The following is a 26,807-nucleotide window of genomic DNA, read 5'->3' on the forward strand; positions in this document are numbered from 1 at the left end:
TTCATTCATTCATTGATTCATTGATTGATTCATTCATTCATTTCCAGGTTTATTTATCGTCTTAATGGGAAGATTATGCTATAATCATGATAATGGAACACTGCATGGTGGGGTTGTATAGGGCTAATATTCCAGCCGTAAAAGCATGTCAGTTTCAAACCAGATGACATTCTGACGTTTCCAGACTGAACGTAGTCAATAGACATGATAAACCTTTGCAACTCTTTTTTTAAGTCATGAATGAACATTGCTATTTTACGCATGAAAAGTATAATGATGATTTAGGTAATTTTTGTTAATGAAAGGGTTGTCAATATAAAGTGAGAGAGAAAGTCTTCGTTCTTAGATAACCCCAAAACATGCCTCAAATCATAATAATCATGCATGTTGGTTTTAACCATATCTTTCTATGATCTACATTCCCGTTCCCCTCTCTTGTTTCCTCCTTGAAACTATTCTTTCAGTTATTCATGATGTTATAGCCCTTTTCTTTATTTTCCTCTTTCTTCCCCTACCCTCTCAATTTCCTCACATTTCTAAAACATACTTCGACAAGGAATCTGTGGTGGACTTTTGCCAACAATGTTGTTAATAACTTCCTATGATGAGAAGAGTTAGTCATCACCATGTCTTGAAAACAATGGAGACACCCTTTATAAAGATGTTTGATGGCAATTTGTCTGAACCGCATCTCTCTCACTCCCCCTTACCCCTTTTTACTTCGTCCTCATTTTCCTTCCCCCTTCTTTCTACTCTTCTTCTTATTCTTCTATTTATTTTCTTTATTTATCAATTTGTTATCATTATGTTTCTTCTTCTCATTATTCGCCCTCTTTTTCCACTTATCATTATTAATGGTATTCCCATCATTGTCATCATCTTCATCATTACCGTCGTTATCGTTAATATTAATGTTATCATGATCACCAGTGTCGTTATCACCATCGTCATCATTCTGATAATCATCATTATCATTGGTATCATAATCTTTATTGATTATTTACACTATATTTGATTATGTGTGACAAATCTCTTAAGATTGATAATCTTTGTAGGCCTAGTATTAATCTTTGTAATTCACTGCATTTGCAGTGTATCGACAGTCCAATATGAAGTTTGTACTACTTTGCATTATCTGCAACGTCACGCGTATACTTATGATACAACCGTGCATTCTAAAGCTACAACTATTCATTCTGAAAAAAAAAGCTACTAAACTAATGCCATACATTCGGATCATTAACAATAGGGAGATATCCACTACGGCCACTACTTCCGAAAATTGAATTTATTCGTTAATCTAAAGGTTCGTTAGTCACACCGTTAATCATTTGCCAAATACATTTCGAATAAGAAATGTTGTTAATAACTTCCTAAAACCTCATGTGAGCGGTTGGCATGGAAACCGCAATAAGCTGGTATAGGTGGTTAGTCGCGGCATTGAATCGGCCATCAAATTTAAAATAAGAAATAAAAAAATTAAGAAAATAAATTATTTTTTCCATCAGAAAACCTGAGCAAACCTTTTCCAAGGATAATTCATACAAATGATATGCATTTTTAATGAATTTTTAAACGTTTTTTTTTCATCTCTCTCTCTCTCCCTCTCTTTTCTAAAATGAACATTTTAAGCATTGTTTGACGTGAAGGAAAAATCATGTAGATGATACATTACGTATAATGCGAGCGCGAAGCGCGACGTAAGAGTTGTTATTAAGACTTGAAAATGTGAAATTTTAAGTACTTTTTGCATTTATAAAATGTGATGCATATCTCCCCAAACAAAGTAATGAAATCCGGAATTATTTTTGTTGAGTTGCCTCATTTATTATCAGAAATTTCAACTGCACCACCTGGCGGGGTCGATGGGTGGAGTCCCCGAAGCTTTTTAATATAAAACCTTTTAATTGGACCAATACCGATGTAATTCATGTTTAATCAACATTAATCCTAATTCTAAACAATGTTATCATAAATGAAATATTTTTATATATTTTCTTTTTTTATCGGCATAAGAAGAAAAAGAAGAGGAAGAAGAACAAGAAGAATATAAAGAAGAAGAAGACAGAGAAGAAGGAAGAGGAGAAGAAGTAGGAAAATTAGAAGGAGGATGAGAAGAAGAGTGAAGAAGAGTATTTTGTATAGAGTTTTTTTTCCTCGTACATGTTCAAAAGGTCAAACGGTGAGACAGGGTTCGAAGCTTGCATCATGTTTAAAATGAATAGTCATGCTCAAGTCAAGATACGCCACGCTGTGACTATGTCATTGCAGTCTATAAGTTGTCCTTCAAAAAATTATTTTATTTAGAATAATGTCATAGTAATTTGACCTTGTAGTGACCTCTGTGTTGTCAATCTATCGGAGTCCTGTCCCTAGAAGTAATTTGATGGAAGCTCTGCCAGTTAAAATGAACACAAGCCATGAGTAATTATTATTCAACTATTTCTTTGTTTGAGGTTTTTTTCGATTTGCAATGATGGTTTTCCAATCTGTACTTATGATAAGGATTCCATTGAAGGAAAATATTTCACCTTTTTAGCCCAAAGTGATGTCGATTTTCACATTTTGATTGATTTGATAATTCAACTAATTCTTAAATTGTTACTTTTACGTATATTCATTCATTCATCTGTTGCTCACATCTTGTTATTCCGTGTCCTTCTCTCCCTCCATGCATCACAGGCCCCGTTGAGTCACCCGAGATCGTGATAGATGGTATGCTGGATATTATAGCTGAAAATAAAGGGATCGAAGAAGGTAAGAATAAAGTCTATTCTTTCAATCAAATATCAGTACTTGACAAGTTGCTTCAATAAAAGAGTGTTCTCTTATAGACTAGTTTGCTTCGTTCCAGAAAAGTGGTCTTAATCCCTGACATGGACTATTGCACAGGGGGTGCTATAGAAACAAGTTGTGTTTCTAGTTGTACAAAAGTCTACAATGTTAAATATTGTTCTCGAAAATAGGAAACTTTAACATGAAAACGCCTACAGAGGGTAATAATGCAGCCCCCCCCCCCTTACTGATTGCCAGTCTTCTCGAAATGAAATCACAGGCCCTGGATAAAATACATGAAATTGTTCTAAAATGTATTCTTAAACAGTTTGTTTAATACAAGTGAATTATTTTCGCTCGGTCGCTATGCTCTCTCAGGTAACAATTGAATTTGTTTTATCATCAGGCCGAAGGAGACCGGCTGATATTACAAACCCCCTTTTTGCCCAGGATATGCCACAAAAATAGTAAATAAATAATGAGATTAATAAATTAATAAAAAAATAAATTCGAAAATATAAAAAATTAAAATGAAACAGCGCCTGGTAATATGATGATATATGCGCCTGATTTGACGAAATTAAGTCCCAGTGAAAACTAAATGATTTTTTTTTTCAAAGTAAAATTAAAGAGGTTGCTATTTTCATGTTATATTCCACGAGCTCATGTGTTTCAATCAGGGAATAGCTCAAGGCAAATTTCAAAATTTATCGACCTAATTTAATCATTTTGGAGGTAATTCTGAGGTATGGACATCCCAGAGCGATTCATACATGTCTCAGACGAGCACGACTCTCTATTTCTATACATCTCTCTCTCTCTCTCTCTCTCTCTGAATATTACTGGGATATCTTCAGTATGTGTCTGGCAATGCATTATTCAGACAATGATATTCAAAAAAATATTTGTCAATATGTTTCGCCCTGACGGATTAAGAAGTCAAGATGAGTTTACCCTCAAGATGTTTTGATTAAATTTGTACCTCGTCAAAAAGGTCGACTAATGCTATTATTGTGTGTTGTTGAACTTAATTGATGTAAAATGTGATACGGTATTGCTTGCTGGGACTCGGTATCAAAAGATATATTTCAGTGGTGTCTTTATTAGAAGTAATACGATTATCTCTTTATTCTTTCTGATATGTTCTTAATCTATATAATCCATTAATAACAAATGGCCTAATTATTTACTCTGGATCAGAACCAGCCAATGGAACTTTCTCACGATAATAGTATTGCGACAAAAGAAGAAAATATCAAGATATTGTAAAGTGCCGTTGGGAACTTTGGATTCAAAATCCTGAGAAAAGGATTGTAGGCTAAACTATCCCCGAGGAAATATACTGTACGCCAATTTCATACGCCTGTATTGCGTGAAAAGAACGCAAAAGGGGCGAGCTATAAACATGATAAATATTTGGTTGATATAAACTCTGTTTACACAACCAACTTGGGACAAAAGGGCTTTATCCGTTTTGATATCTGTGTTCATGATTCATAGATCAGATTAAACTGTACTTCGTAATTTTAAGTGGATTTTCAATTTTGCCACCGCCCTTAAACTCGGTGGCAACTTAGCGGGCTTGCAGTGTCGCTTGGGTAACTGACCCATGTCTTCTCCATGGGAGCTGAGGCGCGGTTTCCCCCTCAAGAAGCCCCGTCTGTTTGCAACTAGTATACCGTACCTGGTTTTGCTATGCTTCGAGAGGTTGCTCGCTTCACTGGCTATTTGAACTCTTGATGATTCCAAATTAAAGGTGGAATCGATGGAAATGTCGATAATGGAGAAAATTGTGGAAGGAAAGGGTAAAAGTCAGTATATTTGTATAGGAGAGGGAAAGGGTGAATGAGTTAGAGAATGGAGGGGGAAAGAAGAATGACGAGAAACTAATAGGATGGGAGATGAATGAAACGAACAAGAAGAAGAAAATGAGAAGAACACGAACAAGAGGAAGAATTCGAAGAAGACGGAGAAGAAAAAGGAGGAGGATGAAGAGCCGGAGGAGAATGAAAAATCAATTCAAATTCAAATTTAAAAGGTTCTGATTACGTTTTTGCTCTGATAACCATTGCGTTAGCGTCGGCGATGCTTTTCTATATAGGATGATGAGAAGTAGCAGCATTGGTCGTATTGCATAGCGGATTGGCATCACCATGTTTATTAGTAACCCTTCTCCAAGACTTTTGAATTAATGAACAAGAGGGAAAGACGGGAGAAAGGGGAAGGGAGTAGGAAAGAAGAGCATTTAACAACATGAACAAGGAGATATACGAGCCGTGTAACTGTAAAATACCCTACAATTCATTCGAGAAAAAATATGACGTCGCAAGTAACTCGTCTTATCCCCCTCCCTCCAATCAAAATCAAAACATCACGGTGCCACCCCCTCCCCCATGTGGAATTTCATGAATTAGTGGCACGCTTATTCAATTTCTAAAGACCTTCATGGTAGCCATTTTATAGTATGGAATTTAAGAAGTAGTCAATGCGACGGAAAGTTCACTAATTTACCAAAGTAAATGACAAAATCAATAATCCATAAACTAGTGCACCCTAAATATAATGGTACACAACAAACAAGATTACAAAAACTATCCTCAATGTTCATGCACACATAGCCATTTGATTTCATGTCATTCATCATTAGAATTGTATCTCGAGAATGCCAGACAATCAACTGGCGTATTTAAATGGAATATCTATATCTCACCAGTGTAAATTCGTTGACTGGATATCGTCTACCACCCTACAAGCTCGTCCTTGGCTAAGATGATTATACCTCGCCGTCTTTTCTCATTCCTTCATTATTCTCATTATTCGATTTGAATCTCATTCGCACCAGTAATCTGTAAGAATCAGGCCATGAGCAGATAGTTCATTCAGGCATGTCAGGGGGTACATCAAATCTTCGCGTATACTCTTCGTACTTTGCAAGAAGTGAAGAAGTCCCTTTCCGGGCATGCCGGGAGACGTTTATTCAAAACACATAAAACTATTTTGGACCTTATAAGTCAGATGGAAGAAATTATCGCTGGGGAATTTGAATGACTAGCTAATGCAGTTAGAAAGGGATATGAAATATGAAATATAAAGATGAAATGTTGATATGGAGTTATATAGATTATTAAACAAAGATAAAAGATAAAGAGAAACTTAAATTTGAGGAGATATAAACTACATATAGAAATGAGAGATTGCTAGAGGGTGAATGCTTAGAGTGGTATAGATCTTAGACAATATTTAAGTCCACAAAGAGATATGGCGATCAGAAATAAAAGGATTAGCAATGGAATGTGAACAAATATATCGAAAATCCATTCAAGAAAAAGTAATAAGAGAATGGAAACAAATATTGCTAAAAAATTAAGACAAAGTAAAAACAAGTCGGCTTTAAAGTAGAATGAAACTCTTGGAGCAAGTTAGCTTTTGTGAAAGCAGAAAAATCAAAGAATAAGATCAACAAAAGTTTGAGTAAAATAGGACTAGCAATAGAAGAGTTATGAGCATTTGAATGTTGAGATCACTAATGCTATGAAGATCCTCCCATTGGCAATTCGACCAAGATCTATGATGTCACAGATGAACAACTCTCCCCTTTTGGACACTGAAAATATACCCCAAAACATCTCTTTTTGCTCATGCTAATCATATGACAAACGATTCATCAATGATATAATGTTGTGAAACCTCTGTACTTGTCCTCTCATAAAGAGAACACCTCACCTTGTGATAGACTCTATAAAAGTGAGAATATAAGTGAAATAAGTACTAAAGTAATGAGGGAGTTGTACGTGTGTGACATCACAGACCTTGGTCGCATTGCCAATGGGAGGATCTACATGGCATTAGTGATCTCAATATTCAAATGCTCATAACTTTCTTATTATTCATCCAATCTTCCTCAAACTTTCAACAATATGTTTCTTTGATTTTTCTCTTTGATATGGATTCAGCTGGTTTCAAGGGTTTCATTCTCCTTTAATAAGATGATGACATCGGAAAGAAAGTGATCGAGACGGTTGGGAGAGATGAGGTTCAAGTGAATACGTTGTCGTTGATGTGGTTCTGTGGTGATCTAGTTACCTTGTATCGTCTCCATCACTGAGTTCAATGACCTGACTTGTATTTCTCCATTCCTCAGTCCTCTTCATCTGGACATGGGCGAACTTTCCTCTACATATAGGCGAAGACCATTACCAAGATCATGTCGATGAGACGCATTTTTCAATGAAGTTCAAACAGCTGTTTAATCGAGAGTGTACAATTAATCGCCATCCATGGTGGGTGAAATGTATTTGATTTTGGTGCCACAGCTGCAGAATCATCGAAGAGATGTTTGTTTCTGTTTTGTTCCGGTGCATTATCAAGTTTATTTGATATGTGAAGACAGAATGAGAAAGCAATGTTAATTGAAGTCAGCTGAAGGTCACACGCGTCGAGATGATCGACAATCCAATATAAATTGTCCGCTTTATATTTGATTTGTTTTCATTCTTTCTTTCTTATTTGCAGAGGGAGAGGAGATTGGTGAAAATGGACACATTGTCGACGCCGACATCTTTGAATTTAATGACGGGCAAGAGGAAGAGGGAACGAGAAAGGTATTCTTATCTTCAAATTCATCGAAATTAATCAAGAAAGGCGAATAAAATCAAATAAGATATCATTCCAGTAGGAGAAACAATAAATGTGTATTGATCAAATAATAGAAATGGTATAAGAACAGTACTTTCTGTTAGAGGCCGTCGAATTCCTCTTCTTATGAAAGTTTAAGATATTTCTTTCAATCCCCGCAAGGAAGAATATGTATGATGGAGGATTTATTATTCATCAACGTTATATAATAATTCATATGTTATCTTGAAAATAACAACATAAGATTCCAAAGCTCTTTGTAAGTACATTGGTTAACTTAATGAGATAGAGATTTTGATAACCCGAGCAAAATTAATCCTTTCAAGCCTTCACAGTTTCCCAAAATGTTTTTTTTTTAATACGCTGGAATTCATTTCGATATCATGTTTAGACATTCATATTACAAATATGTTGGTGTTTACTAATCTTGTTTCTGATTAAGTATAAATTAATCACATTTTGCTCAAATTATGATAACGATCCACTTTTAATCCATGAATTTCAGAAACGTAATGCTCTCCGCGATCGTGAAAGTCTATGGCCAGGTGGTGCTATTCCTTATGTAATCGACGGGTACTATAGTAAGTATAACATCTTTTTATTGGCTTTTACAATATTATTTTTTTTTTAATATCGAATCAAAATTCATTTAGTAATGATAATGATGATGATATAGTACCTGTAAGTAGCATAATTTTCATAATCTCTATACGCTTCACAAATTAATTTACAGAATATTGCACTTCATACTTTTTTATTGAAGGGTTTTTACTTCTGAAAGGTGTCATACAACATTTAAAAAATAATGATACACACTTCCATACATGTTTTTTCCACTCTAAAAATGAAAAGTAGAAGGAGTGACAACCTATTTCAAATGTTATATCCAACCTTGCATAAAGCTGAATCCAACAATCTAAGTGTTCGGTCGAACCATTTAAAGTGGTAAATACAACATTTAGAAAAGGTTTTAGAGTGTACAATAATGGCCGAAAATTTGAGGTAATTTTGAAAAGAAAACACCTTCTCATACGGTAATATGTACAGGCGTTGGTAAATAAACGCATTTATGTAGTAACAACAATTGATTTAGCATATATTTAATGTTCTGGAATTTTCGCAATTGTGTTTCTAATCGTTTTCTCCTCATTATTTTTTCTTTAGATATTAATCACAAGAAACAGATTCTAGCCGGTATGCAGCGATTTCACGAGAAGACTTGTATACGATTCGTCCCAAGAACCATCGAAAGGGATTATATCTTCTTTACACAAAACTTAGGGTATGGAAAGGAAAAATTAGGAGAAACAAATCATAATAAAAAAACGAGAGAGGTCGTTAATTAATAACATCGCCTAAAACTCATGACATAGGTGCAAATGTTGTCATGAAAATGAAAATGCAACGATGATAAACATAAAATATTGTCAAATTTGTCGGAAATGAATGGTAGTTATTCAATGCGAATTTGAACTAAAGTGCATCAAACTATTCTATTCGAATAGACTTTTTTTTTTACTTCGGTGCTTTCAAAAGCAAATCGAAGAAAATGTTCCTTGAATGCCTAATATACAATTGACTGATGGTTTGCTAAATTTAACAGGGAAAACAAATATTAGATTTCCGCTTCGAACTTAAGTGTTTATATGTTTGTGAACAGGATAAGGGTTCTGTTTCATAAGGTATATTACCAAACCAAAATCACTGTGTTACAGGACTACTCGCAGTCAATGAAATGGAACTATTTGAAAAATGTGTATTGATGAAACATGCGTTTTATAACTTGGTATTGGTAACGTGTATCGGCAATTTGAAACGTGTCCCAGGAACAAAGTTCGACAGATTCAATCAACATTTTATTCTGGTTACATTAACTATTGATAAGATGGAATATGTTCATATCTTAACAAGATGTACTTGATACTTTTGAATCCCTTTTAGTTGTTGGTCAATGGTCGGACGGACGGGTGGTCGACAGAAAATCTCGTTGTCGGGTACCTGTAGGGGTAGTCGAGGCGTCATCATGCACGAGCTCATGCACGCCATCGGTTTCAGGCACGAACACAACAGACCGGATAGGGATGGGTACATCGATGTTTACTGGCAGAATATCAAAGAAGGTGGGAGTTCAGTAAATAAAATTATTTGTAATTTAAGAATCAAAAGGGTTCGACATTAGAACTGCCCCGAATATTCGGTTTTGTCTTTTGTTACCCCACCTTCCTAGTCCTTTCTGTTTTGGAGCTGTGCACTGTCATGACTATTTGCCAAACGAAAAATTGATTTTTAAAAGTTTATATTTTATGTTTGTATAGTTTTATATATTTTAGATATTTTTGTACATGAAATATATATTTTATATTTTTATTTCTATTTATGATTAATGTTTCAAATATTCTTGTATGTTTTCATATCAATAACTCTTCCTCACTATCACTCCCCCATTATCCATCTCTTCACGCCCCCCTTTCACTCTACCCACCCCCCCCCCCCCCCCCCCGCTTTGATCCACCCACCCTTTACCCCATCCAGGATTCACTACCAACTTCCGTAAGTACAGCAACGACCAGGTGCAGACCCTCGGCACCGGCTACGACTTCTTGTCCCTGATGCATTACCCGTTGACAGCGTTCTCCAAGGACGGTAATTCGGTCACCATCGGGCCAAGGTACCCGACCTACCAGATCGGTGATGTTGGCAACCAGAACGATTTCAGTCACATCGATATATATAGGATCAACTTGCTCTACAAATGCGGCCGTGAGTGCGATTCTGTGTTTTTGATGACCTGATTCCTAAAAGGGGAAAAGAGTGTGGCTTACTGTTAGTACATGTACATTCATTCATTCAATTTCATATTTTGCAAGCGAGATAAACTATTGCTGCTTATTATTTCAATTTTGACAATGTTTGTGTAAATTTTGGTTGTTAATAGGTTTTTTTATTTAGTGTTGGCTTATCATATCTCAATTTATTTTATCAACGGATTATAATTGGATGCACCTTAAGAATTGTTTTTGGAAAAAATTCATAAACTAACAAACCATCAGTGAGATGAGTCAATAAATGTTTTGTTTTTTCATATAATTGTTCCGTAAAGTACTGGCAAAATGCGAGCTCAGAGTTTTACTTTTTCATCATATTGCTTTTCAAAAACGTTGGTTTGAATTGTGGCCGCTATAATAATACTTGACAAACACTAAAATCGTTAATCAACCGGAAAATATCAACCAGCCGCCGCACTTTTCGATCTTCATGGATGAAAATAAAATTTCGAAACTCATTTAGCCAACCATATTCCTGCCATTCGTAGAGTCATGAAAAACCTATCAAATATCTTTACTAATTACATATTGAATAGACCTATTCATTGGTTTTGACATTTCAGAATGCGAAGACTCGGATAAGTACTATTGTCCGATCTGGGCGATGATGGGGGAATGTTCTGCTAACAAGGAGTGGATGACAAAATATTGTCCCTTCAGTTGTGATAGATGCACTATAGCTCTCCGAAAGGGTGACGGGCTCGGTAAGTTTAACCCCCCTCCTCCCTTCACCGTAGACCTTTGGAAGGGTGACGGATTCACTACAGTTGCAAATGTTAGACGCTGTGAAGTTTTTGCTCATCAAGATAGATAATATACAAAGGAGAGGCGAAGTTTAATAAGCCTAGTGCATAGAATAGATAATGATAATAATAATAATGTGTACATTTGTAATGCGCAAAAAAGAAAGAAAAGAAGAAGAAAATGGAAACCTACTAAAGAGGGGGGAGAATAATAATTATTTAAAATCCGATTTAGGAGGGGGTTTTAATAGCATTTGATATGAAGAGTCCAAGTTATAAGAATTTGAATGATCAAATTCCGCCATAGTGTTAGCAATAAAAGTAAATTCAGTTCCAATTAGAAGTGACATTTATATATCAATTTCGCAATTAACACTCGCAGAAATTCGAGGTTAGCTTTCGTAGCATTACCCCGAAAAAAATTGAATATGGTTTTACCTAACGATTTTGTTGAACTTTGGTTCACAACACAAAAAACAGAAAATAACGAAGAGTTACCTCGAAATTTTCGGCTGCTAACTGCAACCTTCGTCAGCGATGTGACCCGATTTGACCTTAGTGACGTAATGGTCGATGATCGGGTCGTAGACATTCGGAAGCTTGTATGTTTTACTTGTTTGAATTTTTATATTTGACGCAAAAAATGGTAATGACACATCATAATGTTTTAGTTGCCCATATATGTAGCCTACTGCTCGTATGTGTTTTCAGTATTATACTTCTTTAATTATTGTTTTCTTTGGTGATGTTGATTTATTTATATCACTGTTCCAGCCTGCATTGACACAACGTCCAACTGTAAACGTTGGTCTAAGATCGGGGAGTGTGAACGCAACCCAGCTTACATGTTGCAAAACTGTCGTCGTAGCTGCAAACAATGCAGGGCCGTTGACACTGAAACGGGACAAGAAGACGGTGAGTGAAAATCATATTGGAACTTTAGGAAGAACAGTTTTTAAATATTTATTTCATGTTTATTCTTGCAATCATTCTTCATTTTTTACACTCTACATAGTTTTGATATCGATACAGTTAAATAAAACCAAACCAAACCAAAATACTCAAATCTGTTAGATATTGAAATTTCCATGCTGTTTGCATTCTTCTTATTATGCAGAATAAATTACGAGATTAAACATAATGCTATAATTTCCCTTTGCCCTCATTTCCTCTATCACAAGATGTTGATTTGGGGGGGGGGTAATGGTGGCATCTGAAAAAAATGAACACTGAAAATATCACCTCCCCTTGATTTGAGGGGAAAGTTATATGAGGAAACGTATGATATGCGAAAAAAAAAACATTCGATTGAGGGTAATTTTCGGCACCAATCATGCCATGCAAAAATAAATATGCTGTGATCATGAATTACTCATTGTTATGACTGGGTATCCAATTTATCACAGGGGGTCTATTGCATAAAGGGTCGTGTATGAATACAACACTAAAAAAATCATTCGCAAGTCGTAAATGTTGAAAATTAAGTTGTATTGTATTTTTAGAGTTTCGTTTGATCACAACTCTTTCTGCAACAGGTCCTCGAACAGAGAAGATCCGTCTTCTGCTTTTCGTGATTTAATTAAACTATCATTGTCTGGGATGATGAATGAAATATGGATTGTTATTTGCCTTCAATTTCTGGGTCGCGTGACAACATTTACGATCCCATCCTATCCTATAAGTGGTTGAAAATATGAGCTTCAACATGTGAATAACTCAAGATTGTTCCTCTACTTCATGATAGAAACTCCTGTATTTCGAAAATAAAAAAGCAATTCCTTTTATTTCCACATCAACTCCATTTACTTTTGTTTTGTATCATTATTTTGCAGGACTCGCGTGCCAAGACGATAACACTCTATGCTACGATTGGGCAACGCTGGGTGAATGCAGCAGCAATGCAAAGTTCATGAAGAAGCATTGCAGACGTAGTTGTCGTGTCTGCACTGGCGGGGACGGCAGAATCATTATCGATACCGGTATGTCAACGCCGATAGATCGGTAACCGATCGCACAGAAGTCGTCGTCTGCCATTGCGACTTCCAAAGCATACCACGCTGGAGACGAAGAAAATTCGTCCATTGCATGTAAATGGTTATGAGGAATGTTAAAGCATAATGCGCATCAGTTAGGCATTTATTCTTTTTTTTTCTCTCTCTCTCTCTTATAAGTGTTGATGCGAATAATTATTTTTGATGAGTGTGTCTGCGAATCTGTACTGAGTTAATGTTGGGTGACTGAGGATCGTTGTCATCTTAAATGTTGCGTGATACAAAAAAAATATATTTCTTTGCAGGTTCTTAACAACTTATATTTCTCACAGAACAGTCTGACCTTTTCTCTCTCAAGTTACCGGTAACTATAGAAAATTGAATACAGATTGATATTGACATCTAAGTGAATCATACTTCATGGTTTGTGTGTGTTTATGTGCGTGGGGTGTAAGGATGTGTGTGTGCGTCGGCTTTTATGGTTAATATTTGCAGAAATTATTCCAAGAATTGTTGTGGCAAACTCCTAAAAGTCGGAGCTATTTCATCATTAAGTTAATTTCTAAAATCCCATTCAATTTCACTGCCTACCTTTAATGCTTAATTAAAAGAATCTTTGATCTACCTTATCATAATTGGTGCTGGTAAACTGATACAAATCTGGCTGAAATATTCTCCCTGAGCTTCAATCTGTAAAATTCATATAACAATCCTGCCTAGCACATCCTCATTTATAATACCTTGCTCTAGGTTTTACTCTAAAGTAGTCACGTTTTAGAGAGTGAAAATACAAAATAATGTTTTCCCCTATTTTTCACTGCTTAATCAAATTGCTTTTCCTTTCATAATAAATCGAGTAAAAGCGAATATATTCTTACCCCTGGCCTATTTTATGATATTATTTTTTTTGACATTCCCTTTCATTCCCAAATACCCCTTGCATGCTACTTATCTTCTTCATGATGGGTGTATATAGATTCGGACGAATGCCAAGACACGACGATGGACTGCGCTCTCTGGGCAGCGCAAAACATGTGCAAGGATCGGCAAAAATGGATGGCCGAACGTTGCCGGCGAACCTGTCTTTGGTGCAGCCATCGGATTGTAACCATCCCCGACCAGGCCGATGAAAGCCGCGTGACTGCCGAAGGTGGAGTCGCCACCAACGAGACATCACGAGCGGGTGACGAAGACAACCGAGTCGGTGACGAAATCGGCGTCTTGGGCGACGAAACGGGCCGAGTGGGCGACGAAACGAGCCGAGTGGGCGGCGAAGAGACAAGGGGAAGGAAAGATGAAATGGGAGCCAGTGAAGGAGAGGATTTTGGAGACAGGATAAATGATGAAAGGAATTCAGACGCGGATGAAGGGAGTAAAGTTGGAGGAAACACAAGGATTGGAAGTCAAAGTCATGCAGAGGGAGAGCTCTATGGAGGATCCGTAAATTCAACAGGTACGCCGGTGTTGGCATAAGCCAAATATAATATTTGAATGACCTTCTGTATTCTAAGATGCATCAAGATAATTCAGAATGTGAATATGTCGTGGTATTGTGGTTCTGGCTCTAGATTTTAAATTAGAGGATCATGGGTTGAAGTTTCAGCCACGATGTTGATTTTCTTCTCCAAAAACCTGGCAAAAACTTCCAATTGTACAAACGCATTATTCTTAGAGAGAAAGACAACAAAAAACAATTATGGTAACCGTATGATTAATTGTGACATAGTTGCTGCCTAACGCCTGTAATGGTTTTACAAATAAACCATGCTTTATCAGTGCCCTAAATGCAGTTGTTCAGTCTTTGATCTCATTCAAAAGTGTGAATTTTTATTGTAGATGTCAATCAATTCGTGAAATTGTTTTATTTTATATATTTGTTGTTACTTTTTTTTACATATATTCTTAGGTTGGAGTAAGCCTCAGGGTTGTGTTGATGAACATGATACATGTAGTTCATGGGCTTCGGACGGTGACTGTATGACCAACCCGGAATGGATGGCGATTAAGTGTCCTGTCAGTTGTGGATTATGCGGCGATAACGGTATCGTGCCAGGTAAATGATTTGATTTGCATTGTTTTTTCTTGCAGATATCACAATTGACTAGATCGATCAGAAAAATATTGTACAGTTGACTCCATTTTATTTGATTCTCTATATTATAGTGAATGTGATTAGGATTTCGGAACAAATGTACGGACATTTCTTTTTCAAACTCATCACGGCTGAACCATATCGCCTTTCTAAGGTGTCTACCGTTTCAATTATTTGTTTTACTTTTCGGATTTCTGGAAGTTCATAATTATGATCCCTATCTTCATTTTTTTTTATCTTCACTTGCCACGCTTTGCATTTACAAGTTCCATTATTGATTCCCCCAACCTCATTTCAGAAGTCATCTAAAAATGAATACGATCTAGTTCACGGACTCTTTTTTTTTTTCGTTTTCGTAAATTCGTCCCATCCTTTCTAGCATGCGTTGACCGGCATCGGAACTGTTCGTACTGGGCAATGATCGGGGAATGTGACGAATACCCGGAGTGGATGGTGGCCAAATGTCCGCAGAGCTGTGGCCTGTGTGGACCGCAACCAACCGCAGAACAGATTGAGGGTGGGCAGCATCGGATGGGCGTGGTCGATACTATGACCTGCAGTGACCCCACCCACAGTGATTGTAAAGAACCGTAGTGGGCGTGGCAGATTTCTTGATAGAATGGAGGTTTCTTTTTCACTCATTCTATGTGCATTTTTAGACATTTGCAGCTCATTGTGTGACATCCAGGAAAATGTTTGTCATATTAATGAAGAATGACAATGATTCACGTCTTTTAAACTGATCTTAATATTGTATTATATTTTTTATGAATATATTTTGGGAAGGACATAAATTTTAGACATCTATAAAGTTTATGCCTAAATTATTTTCTGGATTACTCATAATTTGGGCTGTATTTGATATGATTAATACATTGTGCGAAGAGATTGAAAACTGATTATTTATTGATTGAAATAAGTCTGTGAAAAAAAAATTAAAAGATGAAATTTTATTTGTGCCACAATACAAATATCTGACTCACTAATTGTTTGAAAATCACCCACTACGGTTCAATAGAGTGATGGAATTTAACAGCTTTTGTCATCATCATCATCGTCCATAAACTTGAATGTGCATGAACGCCAATTTAACCAATGGCATGACGCCACTAAAGTCATTCCCTCACATCTGATGACATGAACGTGACGTCATGATGATGTCATAATAATACTGACAATAAACACCAGGAAGAAGGACGTGAGATGCATGATATGGAGTGCGGACTCATCGCTTTCAACATCGTAATTCGAATCATCGTCGAGTTCGTCATCGCCCAAATAGTTTCGGTCATGGATTGGTTAACAATGGACTCTGACACTGCATGGTTTACTAGCCAAAAGGTTTGGAGTTAAAAACTAATATTTTTAGATTGTAGTTTAACAGTTCTTAGTCCTAAATATATATATATACATGCATATATATCAGGGGTCTTTTCAAAAGAAACTTGTCATTAAAATTCTTGAGCCAGTTTCAAAAACTAAAATATAGTATCAAGGATATCTCATAAAGAAATAAAATGATAAAAATTTAGATCAAATTGTGAGAAAAAAAATTCCCATAAAGCAATAATTGCTCTTGGTGGTCAATGGTAGGTATTACAGCCTTCAATATACTAGAAATAGTAATGCACCAAAGGAAATTGATTTGAATATGAAAGCCACCATCTCTTTGTTCAAATACAACAAAAATATAATGAACACTTCAAATTTGCTAATCCTCCAAACACAATTCCGTTTTATCCGACATGTAATTCTGAAAAATATCACATAGCAATCCTGATGTTAATGATTGTGAAGTTGTACCTAAGAGACGATATCGAAACAGACCACTTCGTTTTGATATCTAAGTTTCGGTATACTCTGTTTGATTGGATTTTACTGTACACAATCATACATTCAAAGTGTTACGAAAGACACATTGGAAAACAAAATTACTCCACTCTACCTGATAAAGGAAAATGAAAACATTGGAGAGGAAACTAACTCATGCAAAAACTGAAAATATGGGGAACAGTAATCTTTATGATTTTTCTTACAATTGATTTTATTTTGATTTATTACTACCTACAAAATGAATTGAATTATGCTGGATAAATGTCAGTATCACAAAAAAGGGAAATCCGGTAGAATCGAAATCATCCTGCATGTGACCGTAGTACATAGTTCTCAGATTAAAGCACTAAAACTTTATAGTGTTAATATACATGTAGTGTTATCCAGTTTTAGATTATAACATTTAATTTAGAACATGATGATGATATTAGTCACTTGCATGCACTGCGTGATATGAATTTAGAAAAATTAACCAGATACAGACACCTTTTAAACAGTTGTAAAACGGATCAAAATAATCATTGTTAAAAATTGATTCTGAACTTATGAAATATTTTATTTGAAAATAGAAAGGTGATTATTGTCATAATATGACTACACTGAACAAGGATGGATTGGATGATTTGGATCGATAAAGAAAACAAACTTAATACAATAAATGAGTGCAACAAATCCATCATCATTATTAATAAATTGACATTGTTTTAATACCAAAGAAATGCATAATTTATGTTCCAGAACAATCGGAGCATTGAGAATAAAAGGCATTAACTGTTTCTTGTACAGATACGAAATACTTTCAAGTTTTGGTTTTGAAACTGTTAATTGCCTTCACACTTCCATTTTTTACAGCAATGTTATGCTTGTTTTCATAACAATATTCAAGCCCGTGTTTTGTGGGAGGTTGGTTTGAGGGGGCGTCATTTTGTCAATAAAACTTGACTGAAATGGAATCATCTATCTTTATATTTTCTATACGGCCGCAATTATTATTTTGCTATTTTCTATATGCAGGTTGCGAAGATAACCATGTGTTTTGCAAACACTGGGCGAAGACCGGGAACTGCGATTCGGGCCATGTCTGGATGCGAGTACACTGCAAAAAGAGTTGTGATTTCTGCTCACTGCCGATAATTAAACCATGTAAGAATCTATGGATTTTCACTTAGGAAAATTCATATTCCGAGGTTATTCGCTATATCTTTAAATTCAAGAAGTAGCAATCGTATTTTCAATTCTTGTGCAAGTGTCATGACAGAGTTGCTGCTTATCGTTGTAGTAAAGCCTGATTAGGCCTATGATTTTAAAACAATAAATATAAAGTATTATGGACTTTGTTTTATTTAGCTAGACGCTTTATGTTTCTGAATTTCTTTTGGACGTAATAACAATATAGAAACCTTGGCTCTTTATAAGGCTGTACGTTGGCATCCATGTGTGAGCAATATGGAAGTTTTTATATCTCAAGTTGGTTCTCCGATTTTAGAAGAAAAAAAAAATTATTGAATATTGTTGACGTACATTCGTTACAATCATAATGGAATTATACAAAGATCTAAATATACCTTCTGAAATCGATGAATTATGATCTCTGAATTTTCTTCGATCTAATGAGTGTTATTCTTTACTTGATTTCTTCTTTTGAATGTAGATTTCAGACAGTGAATATGCAAACTTATGATAATATACATTCGATTTCTTTCGAGAATGTATATTACATCCTTCTCCTCTCTCATAATTTAGCGTGCATGGATGCTCAGCAGAGGTGCCGTGAGCTAGCTCTGAAGGGGGAGTGCCGGTCTAACCGTGGGTGGATGGCCTACCAATGCCCCCTGAGCTGCGGCACATGTAAGAAACAGGATCGATTTGAAGGTATGACCACAAAACAAAGTTTCAAAAAATAAATAAGTAATTTCCAAAGATATATTCGTTTGACATTAATTTGAAGTATATTGTCGCCTGTAGGCGATTTCCCTACATGGTTTAACAGCGTTTGCTTAAATTTTCCTTAAGACTTGAACCTTTTCATATTTCTAATCAATGTAGTAACTTGATATATTAGGTATATTAATCTTCTTGCAGTACTTCCTTTTAGTGAAGGGTTGATAGACTGGATACCTGATTATTACTGACAGCGTAATAAGATTATTCTTAAAATCAAAATATCACCTCTATCGTTAGACGAATCGGACAGTATCAATCTTCAAGGATACTGATTTCTGGAATGCAATGCCTATTTTTCATATTTCTAGGAGATTAAATTAATATTTTATTACAGAATGAAAATGTAAATATATTGTCAAGCTTCAACCGTATAGCCCCTGATTCAAGAAAGTTATTGTTATTACAGTTCTTAAACTGTCAATGCTAACCTGTATAAATAAAACTACAAATAAATGAACAAGTATAGTATCTTTTTTATCAGTGGTTATTATAATATTCACAGAGCTCTTCGAGTAATGCCAATGAAGCTTTCCGTGATCGTTATGGTAGTTGAATTATCTGTGGTCAAGTTTCTATAAATTGTATTATTGTAAACCCCACACAGGACTGATAATTATTTCATGATCTTCCCTCGGGATCTTTTTTTTTAATTTTGATTCCCTTTCTTTTCCTTTCACCAGAATGCCGAGACAGAAGCCGACGATGTCAGCAGTATGCTGCCGATGGCCAATGCCACAGCAGACAGAGGTTTATGAATGACGTCTGTCCATACAGCTGCGGTTTCTGCCGCGTTGGGAACACCCTACGAAGCGGTCGCTACCGGTCATTCGATCCCGCCTTACTGGACGCCGGTAACAGTCAAAGCGAACAGAACGGCGCGGTTACGGGAGACGAACTTTTACCGGCATCGAAGCGACGGCCGTCTCAGTCGTTGCGTTCGCGGTTACGGCTCTCCAGTATAAACGTCAACCGCAAAAGTAACGTTAATTCAAACAACAACAGCGTTGATAACCGCAACTTCAACCGCAAAGGAGGGCGATTTCTCACTTCAAGTGGACAAAATCAAACACGTAATCAAAAACAAAGAAAACGTCGATTTCGTAACAGAAAAACCCGCCGCACGAGGAGTGTGAACTAACATTTTTACTTTTTCTTGCCCGAAATATAGTGAAATGTAAATGGGTACAGTAGTTTTTCCTCAGTGTTTTTGCAAACTGTTGTCAACAGTCCCCATCAATCTTCAAATTGTGAATGGACACATTTCTATTCTAACTGCCCGAGTGTCCTTATGATCATAATTGAATGATTTGTGTGTTTAATTTCCCCGAACCAGTACTTCACTTTATATGTAATGAAATTGTATATGTAATGAAAAAGACAACTAAAATATCTCCCGTAAACAAACACTAAATAACTGGGAAAATAATATGAATATGAAGTACTATATTGTAGATTGCATTGTTGTAATTTTTATTAATCATTTTCTTCATTGTTTTGTTTGTTTTGCAGTGAACGCTGAATCTGTTTTTATTGATCTTTCATCATATATCTGCCTGTGATTGGGTGCACGGTATACATCATACTCTTCCTTTTCACTGTGTTCCTAAAAATCTATTAATTCACTCTCTTTAATATCCCTTCAAAAAACAATATACGCTTATTCTAATTCTGACAAATGTAGCTGCCAAATTTTCCTACACTAATCAGTATTTGCAAAGATGACACATTCCAACTTTTCTATGACTATGATTTTGTTCTTTTCCTCCTATACTAATTTGCCTTTTCCATTAGCTCCATCTTAAAGAAAAATATGACAAAAGTACACCTTAACCAGTCTAGACCCCCCATAACACGACGGTTTTGTTAGGGATTGCAAATACAAAAGAACAATTCTGATTGGTTCCTGGTCAGTATTGTCAACAAAATACCCACGCAAAAATGATCGTGATTGGTCATTAATTGCAACGTTCGTGTTAAGAGGCCCGTGTCAAATAACTTTACCATTATGGTAACTACCATGATAACAGCCTCAGCATGCAACTTATCTAAATCAGACATTCCAATACTATAATGAAACTGTTACCATAATCTCAACTCTTTTTAATCGAGGCCCAGACTAATGTACCCCTCATTCATTCATTCATTCACAGGTAAAACTAACTGATATAATCGTTACCCAAACCCGCCTCATACTGCGATCTACTGCAGTGCGAATTGGGAAATAAATTTAGTAAGATCGGCCATTGCTAAACATACGGTGTGTTGCAGAGAGATTCAATTAGCAGTCATAATTATGCTTAGATTTAATGGTATTGCGAATTATTTCCGAATTGGATAGCAGTGGATCGCACAATTTGAGGCGGGCTTTTGATATACATGTAAGAGATGTGTTGTGTCGTGAATGGTGTATCTTGTGTATTGGTAAAACTACTCGTATGTTGCTGATGTATTATGGGACACATTTGTCTTTCTATGTTGTGTACCGTGTGTTTGGTGAATACTTGAAGGAAATACGCATGTGTTATAAATGTTTTGATTACGTTGGACGTAAAGTATCACTTTGGTTCTATATTATTTTGCACGTGATATTTTCGATTATGTCCGTTTTCCTTTGAATTTCAGTGTATTTTTTTTCTGAGTTTAGCTGTTTAGTTTAGCTTAGCGATTGTTTAGACAAAACAAATGTATGGTTTTTTTTTCATAGCATCAAGCTTAAAATTGCATTTTGATCCAGCATGATTGTTAATTCTTAGATGCTTCAAAAGACAGTTTTCAGGATGTTTTTATAACGTGATCTCGAATGAACGCTTTATATTACTTACAACGTAATACATTCTTTGAAAAAAATCACAGGTATATAATTTATTTGTTTTTTAAAAGAAGTCTTCATATCTGATATCGGAGAATAAAAATATACAGTTTGATAACTTTACATGACAATGTGAACAAACAGTATTACTTAGAGAGATATCTTTTCTGTAACTGAATTATATAATGTAAACTGAAATTAAATGTTTTAATATTGTGTTATGTTTTCTTTTGTCCCTTGTTTGTATGTGTTGTTACCTGTCTTCCTCTATTCTCTCTCTGTCTCTCTTTATTTTCTCTATCTGTATGTCTTTCTGTCTCTTTTGATATGTCTGTCATTCTATCTCTCTCTCTCTGTTCCTCTCTCTTAATTTCCCTTTATTCTATCGCTATGTAACCCCCCCCCCTCACTCAAATTGTATTTGTTCCATCATGTTGTTTCATTATGTGGCGCTTTGCTCAAACATCTCACCTTTCTCAAATAAAATTCCAAATTCGAACTTGACTCTTACCTTTCTTTCATCTTTGTACACTCTCCTTGCAATTCTCTCTTATATCATTACTTTCCATCTCCCCTTCTAACTGTATATATCTCTTTCTTTCTATCTCCCCCTACCTTTCTCTCCGTCTTCTCGCCCACCTCTCGCGCTCAACCAATCCATTTCTATTTGCTGCTCATACTCTCCAATTATCTATTTCATTGCTATCGTCCTTCCCCATTTGACCACGCCCATCCCTCCCAAAACCCCGCCCACCTGTTCTGTGTTTGTGTGTAAAACTCATCCCCACCATCAGGCGAGTGCAGGGACCGGAACCCTCAGTGCCCAACGTGGGCCAAGACCACCCGATGCCTCGTCAACCAGGGCTACATGCAGGAGAACTGCCAACTCAGCTGCAAGTGGTGTCCCAAGGAAGAGAGTATGAACCAATTTATCCCTTTAAGAAATCATTTAAAATAATAGTATGATACATTGTGTCCCAGAAAAAAAAATAATCACAAATTTGACAAGTTAACGATACGTCATTATAAAGCTTATATGATCTGCACTTTCTTAATTCTGATGCAACTCATGTGAAGTGCCATTCAGGTATGAATGAGTAAACACAATTTGAAGAGAGAATGAAAAAAGGTATTCTGTCGGACAGTATAAAACGGGGGATTTCATTACTGAAAAGTTCCATATCTGCCCTTTAATATGATATCTCAAAGGAAATATCAAAGGAATAACAAAGTTCTCTGTTGTATATTATATATATATTCATTAAACAAATGCGTTTCACTGATTACTGGAGGTCCGTGTGGTATGGTAAACAAAGCACTCCTTGACTGTTCATCAACAAAACGGAGTGATGAGCAAGTTCGACAGCCAGAAATATTATCCCTTGGTTTTCTGTCAATGAGGTATCTTATTGAAGAGGGATGTGGAACTTATTTTTACTATTCTATCGGTTTTTTTCTCGGAATAACAAATGCCGTCCGTCTAATTACTTTGCTATCGTTTGTACATCATTCTTTCTCATCCGTTACGCTTTAACCAATCTTCCGTTTTTATTTTTTATTTCTGGGAGTTCCTTAATGCCAGAACTGCCATATTTACAGTAGGCCTAATTGACGAGACAATGATGATCTATATTATCAACGTTTTTTACAGCCTGTGTTGATATAGATCCTGGCTGTGAGAAGTGGGCACGAGGAGGTCATTGCCTTACCAACGAAGAAGGGTTGCGAGATAAATGTCAGAAGAGTTGTGGACACTGCGGAGAGGTAGAAGGTATGTACTGATGATATAGCAAGGACTGTATATTTGAACAGCTTCAGGAAAGAGACATTTCGATAGATGTATTTTGAAGGAGTGTTATAACCCCTTCTGGAAAGAAAACACTGTTCAACAATGTGTACGCAGTGTTGAACACAATGTAAAATGACCTTCACTCTGTTAAATTTGAGCATTTCAACAGTGTGAATCACTTAGTCGACCGTGTGAATACGCTGTGTACCGTTACACTGCCAACGCTCCCCGGGTCAAAGAGTTAGATCCTGATTGTGATGTTCGCGCCTATTGATTGCTAATGTGACTGTGATGACGTTATCAAAAAGCTGACAGTTTTCATATTATGCAACTTTAGTTGTGAATTCGAATCGGCAACCAAGAGTGAGGCTAGCGACCGAAATCGTTAAATCGGTGACCAAAATTTCACCACATAATTACCATTACCTGTAGGCATAAAATACTGTCAAATTGAAGACCAATGGTTGCGAACTTTACAATCATACTGTCATTGAACATAGGGCCTACTCCAAGCCCAGCTTCGAGGATACTGATGATGCCGTAAAACATGGACAACAATATCAGTCTAAACTTTGTCAGATGTTATTCTTTTTACCTCAAATATTTCAAGAAATTGATAAAAAGTATAAGAATTCAGGCAAGTTCAGCTGTACAGTCTTGCTTGGACGTTTTTTGGATAATATTCATCTCTTGACGGTTCTTTGTATTGTTTTTGTTCTTTAAGATTAACAGACCTCCATCTTTTCTAAATGGGGATTTATCCCTTCAATCTTTTTTTTTTTAAAGGGATCTCAAATAATATTTCTGAACAGGAGTGACCGGTCTCCAAAATCGTCTGAAATACATTTCGTTTTATCACCACAGAATGTCGAGATGTCCACCGGAAGTGCCGTGAGTGGAGGAAGGAAGGCTGGTGCAATCGAAGTCCCTTGTTCATGAGGAAGTTCTGTGCTCCAAGCTGCGGCCTATGCGACGACAACAGACCAGGAAACCACAACGTCACCGTCGTTCAACCAGCCGCAACGGTAGGTCCAAGTCTAATCACATTTTTTCCATCTATATAGCTTCTTGAATCGGAGTGAGGTACGGCCACGGCCATAAAAGGAAAGACCTCCAAGTGATTCACATTCGTCTATATTAATACTGGTATTAATTGTTTAGGCATGATAGGAGAGGTATGGGGGACATTTTTAGAAAATTCGGATACTCATACATTATATTGTTAGCTCCAAAAGCCAAATACTATGTAGCATGTTCCAATAGTTACAAGTGAATATATGAGATTGAAGTTTGATGATATGTTCAATTCGATCAAATTCAAAGTGACGAATAGCTCTTTCAAATCATAATACAAACTCAGATTTAGTTCATGAATTGTGCATGTTACATGTATGGCTAGAATTGGGACATATTGATATTCGAGCATTTTGCCTGAAGATCAGCGAAATTTTCAAAGTGGAATACTATCTTGCTTATTCTTATTCTTGCAATGGATGTTCCTAAGGTCCATTCTTTGGGATCGATTTGAAGAATCGCTGATTCAGAATGTTCCTCTTTTTTCAGACTGCACCAGTGAAAGCAAAGAAGACGACCAAACAGATAAAGCAAGCAAAACTCGCCAAACAGAAGAAGCTCGAGCAACAACAACAGGAGAGGGAAGAGCAGCGTGCAGAGCAACAGCTGGTGGAACGGCAGCGGCAGGAGGATAGATACGTTGCACTTGGCCTCGATGAAGTCCAGAGACTGATTCTCAACACCGACGGGAACCTGACCATCAAAGAGATCAAATCGCTCAAGAGGGCACGCAAGACATTGAAGCAACGTCAGCAGCAGGAGAAGGAATTCCGGGCCATCCAGAAGGCGGCCAAACGGAACAACCTCAACCGAGAGACAGAACCTATCATGGAAGGGCTCGACGAAGCAGCCGTCCGCCAGTGACAAACCAAACCCATACCATCTTTCTTTGTGATACAACTCAGTGATCAAAGTTAACGATCCAAAAAGCATGGTTGGAATATCCTCCATGAAGATGATGATGATGACGATGATGACAACAGCTACAAATTGATAGCACAATACTCATTTTGATGTAAACGTTGACGAGTTTGTGTAGAATGTTATTATGTCACCAGAATCAATGTTTTATAATTAAGGTCGTTGAAATTGCGTAATGGGTGGTGGAATCGCAGTATATAGTGTTGGGATGTGTGAGGTGTCATCGTTCAGGTGTGTGTTTAGGTAGAAAGATTATACGAAATTATGATAATAAAAAGAATGAAATTGGAATACCTTTTATACATGGCAGGGTATCTTAAAAACTAAAAGAATTCGTGATTGCTAGACAAACTTTCAATGTGCGTTTTGCATTTGAGTGCTTATTTAAGATTACATAATAAATATCGATGGAAAGGATTCAGTTATGCGGTAACCATGGTAACAAATATTTCAAAGATCTTTGGTTGCTAGTGACGTTGTTGTAATTGCATTCAATAGGTACTACTTAGTGCAATTTTTTTCATATTTTATTACTTGACAAAGGACAATAAAATGATAACAATGTGCAGATTACTGGCGAGTCATTTTTTACCAATTCACTCAGTTCAACCTCAACCTTTGTCTTTTCATCTTCTCTTCTTCTTCTCATTGCTATTGTTCTTTTTCTTTCATCTTCTCTTCTTCAATTTTCGTCTTCACCATGTTCTTCGTCCCCCTCCTCCTCTTCTTTTTTCTTTCGCGTATCTCCTTTCTTTTCATATTTCTCTCTAATATCCTTTTTCATCTTTTTCTTTTTCGTTTTATCTTCTAATTATCCTTCTTCATCGTCTTTTTGTTTTTCTTCACTCCTTTATATTACCTTTTCTTCTTTTTTAAAAACCTTTGTATTACCTTTTCTTGATATTACCTGTAAAGAAATAGCAGAGTTAACAATACATCTTGAAATAAAAATATATTATGTTTGCGCCCTTTCATATTTTTATACACGCTTAAAACCAATCAGTATCCAATAAAGTGCCTTCGAGACAGTAATATATTTTTTGTTTGTTTTCATATGTCGGAAAGATTTACAAAGTTATTATCACAAAAGTAATGCATTATACAGTCCCTCAAACCTGTTATCAGGGAACGTTTGATTAAATAAAAACAACAATATTTTGAATTTCATTTAAACCTGTGATATTGCTTTACTAGGGCAAAACGTGGTAAGGTTGTCTATTACTTATAGATAGTATTTTATAGTTTGAGAGTAATTAAGTTTATTTCATGTACGATAGAAAAGAAATCTATTACAAATTTGCATGTTCAAAGTATTGTGTATTTTAATTTTATACTAATGATAGATCTTTTTAAAATAAAGTGATTTTTCTGAGAAA

The 26,807-nt window shown here is 36.1% G+C and overlaps 1 protein-coding gene across 1 annotated transcript; it reads left to right on the forward strand.

The window, feature by feature from the left end:
• The first annotated feature begins 2,679 nt into the window (after positions 1-2,679).
• On the forward strand, positions 2,680-26,807 carry LOC129282127 (uncharacterized). Its single transcript, XM_064114639.1, has 19 exons — positions 2,680-2,757; positions 7,288-7,376; positions 7,916-7,991; positions 8,575-8,692; positions 9,352-9,530; positions 9,943-10,170; positions 10,799-10,939; positions 11,753-11,893; positions 12,811-12,957; positions 13,946-14,422; positions 14,876-15,022; positions 15,441-15,578; positions 17,909-18,037; positions 18,638-18,766; positions 19,519-19,908; positions 22,442-22,564; positions 23,299-23,418; positions 24,301-24,461; positions 25,000-26,807. The coding sequence occupies exons 1-19, from the start codon at positions 2,718-2,720 to the stop codon at positions 25,372-25,374; spliced, it is 3,348 nt and encodes a 1,115-aa protein (XP_063970709.1). The 5' UTR covers positions 2,680-2,717; the 3' UTR covers positions 25,375-26,807.

Source organism: Lytechinus pictus, chromosome 2 (genome assembly GCF_037042905.1).
Source record: "Lytechinus pictus isolate F3 Inbred chromosome 2, Lp3.0, whole genome shotgun sequence".
Taxonomy (NCBI): Eukaryota; Metazoa; Echinodermata; class Echinoidea; order Temnopleuroida; family Toxopneustidae; genus Lytechinus; species Lytechinus pictus.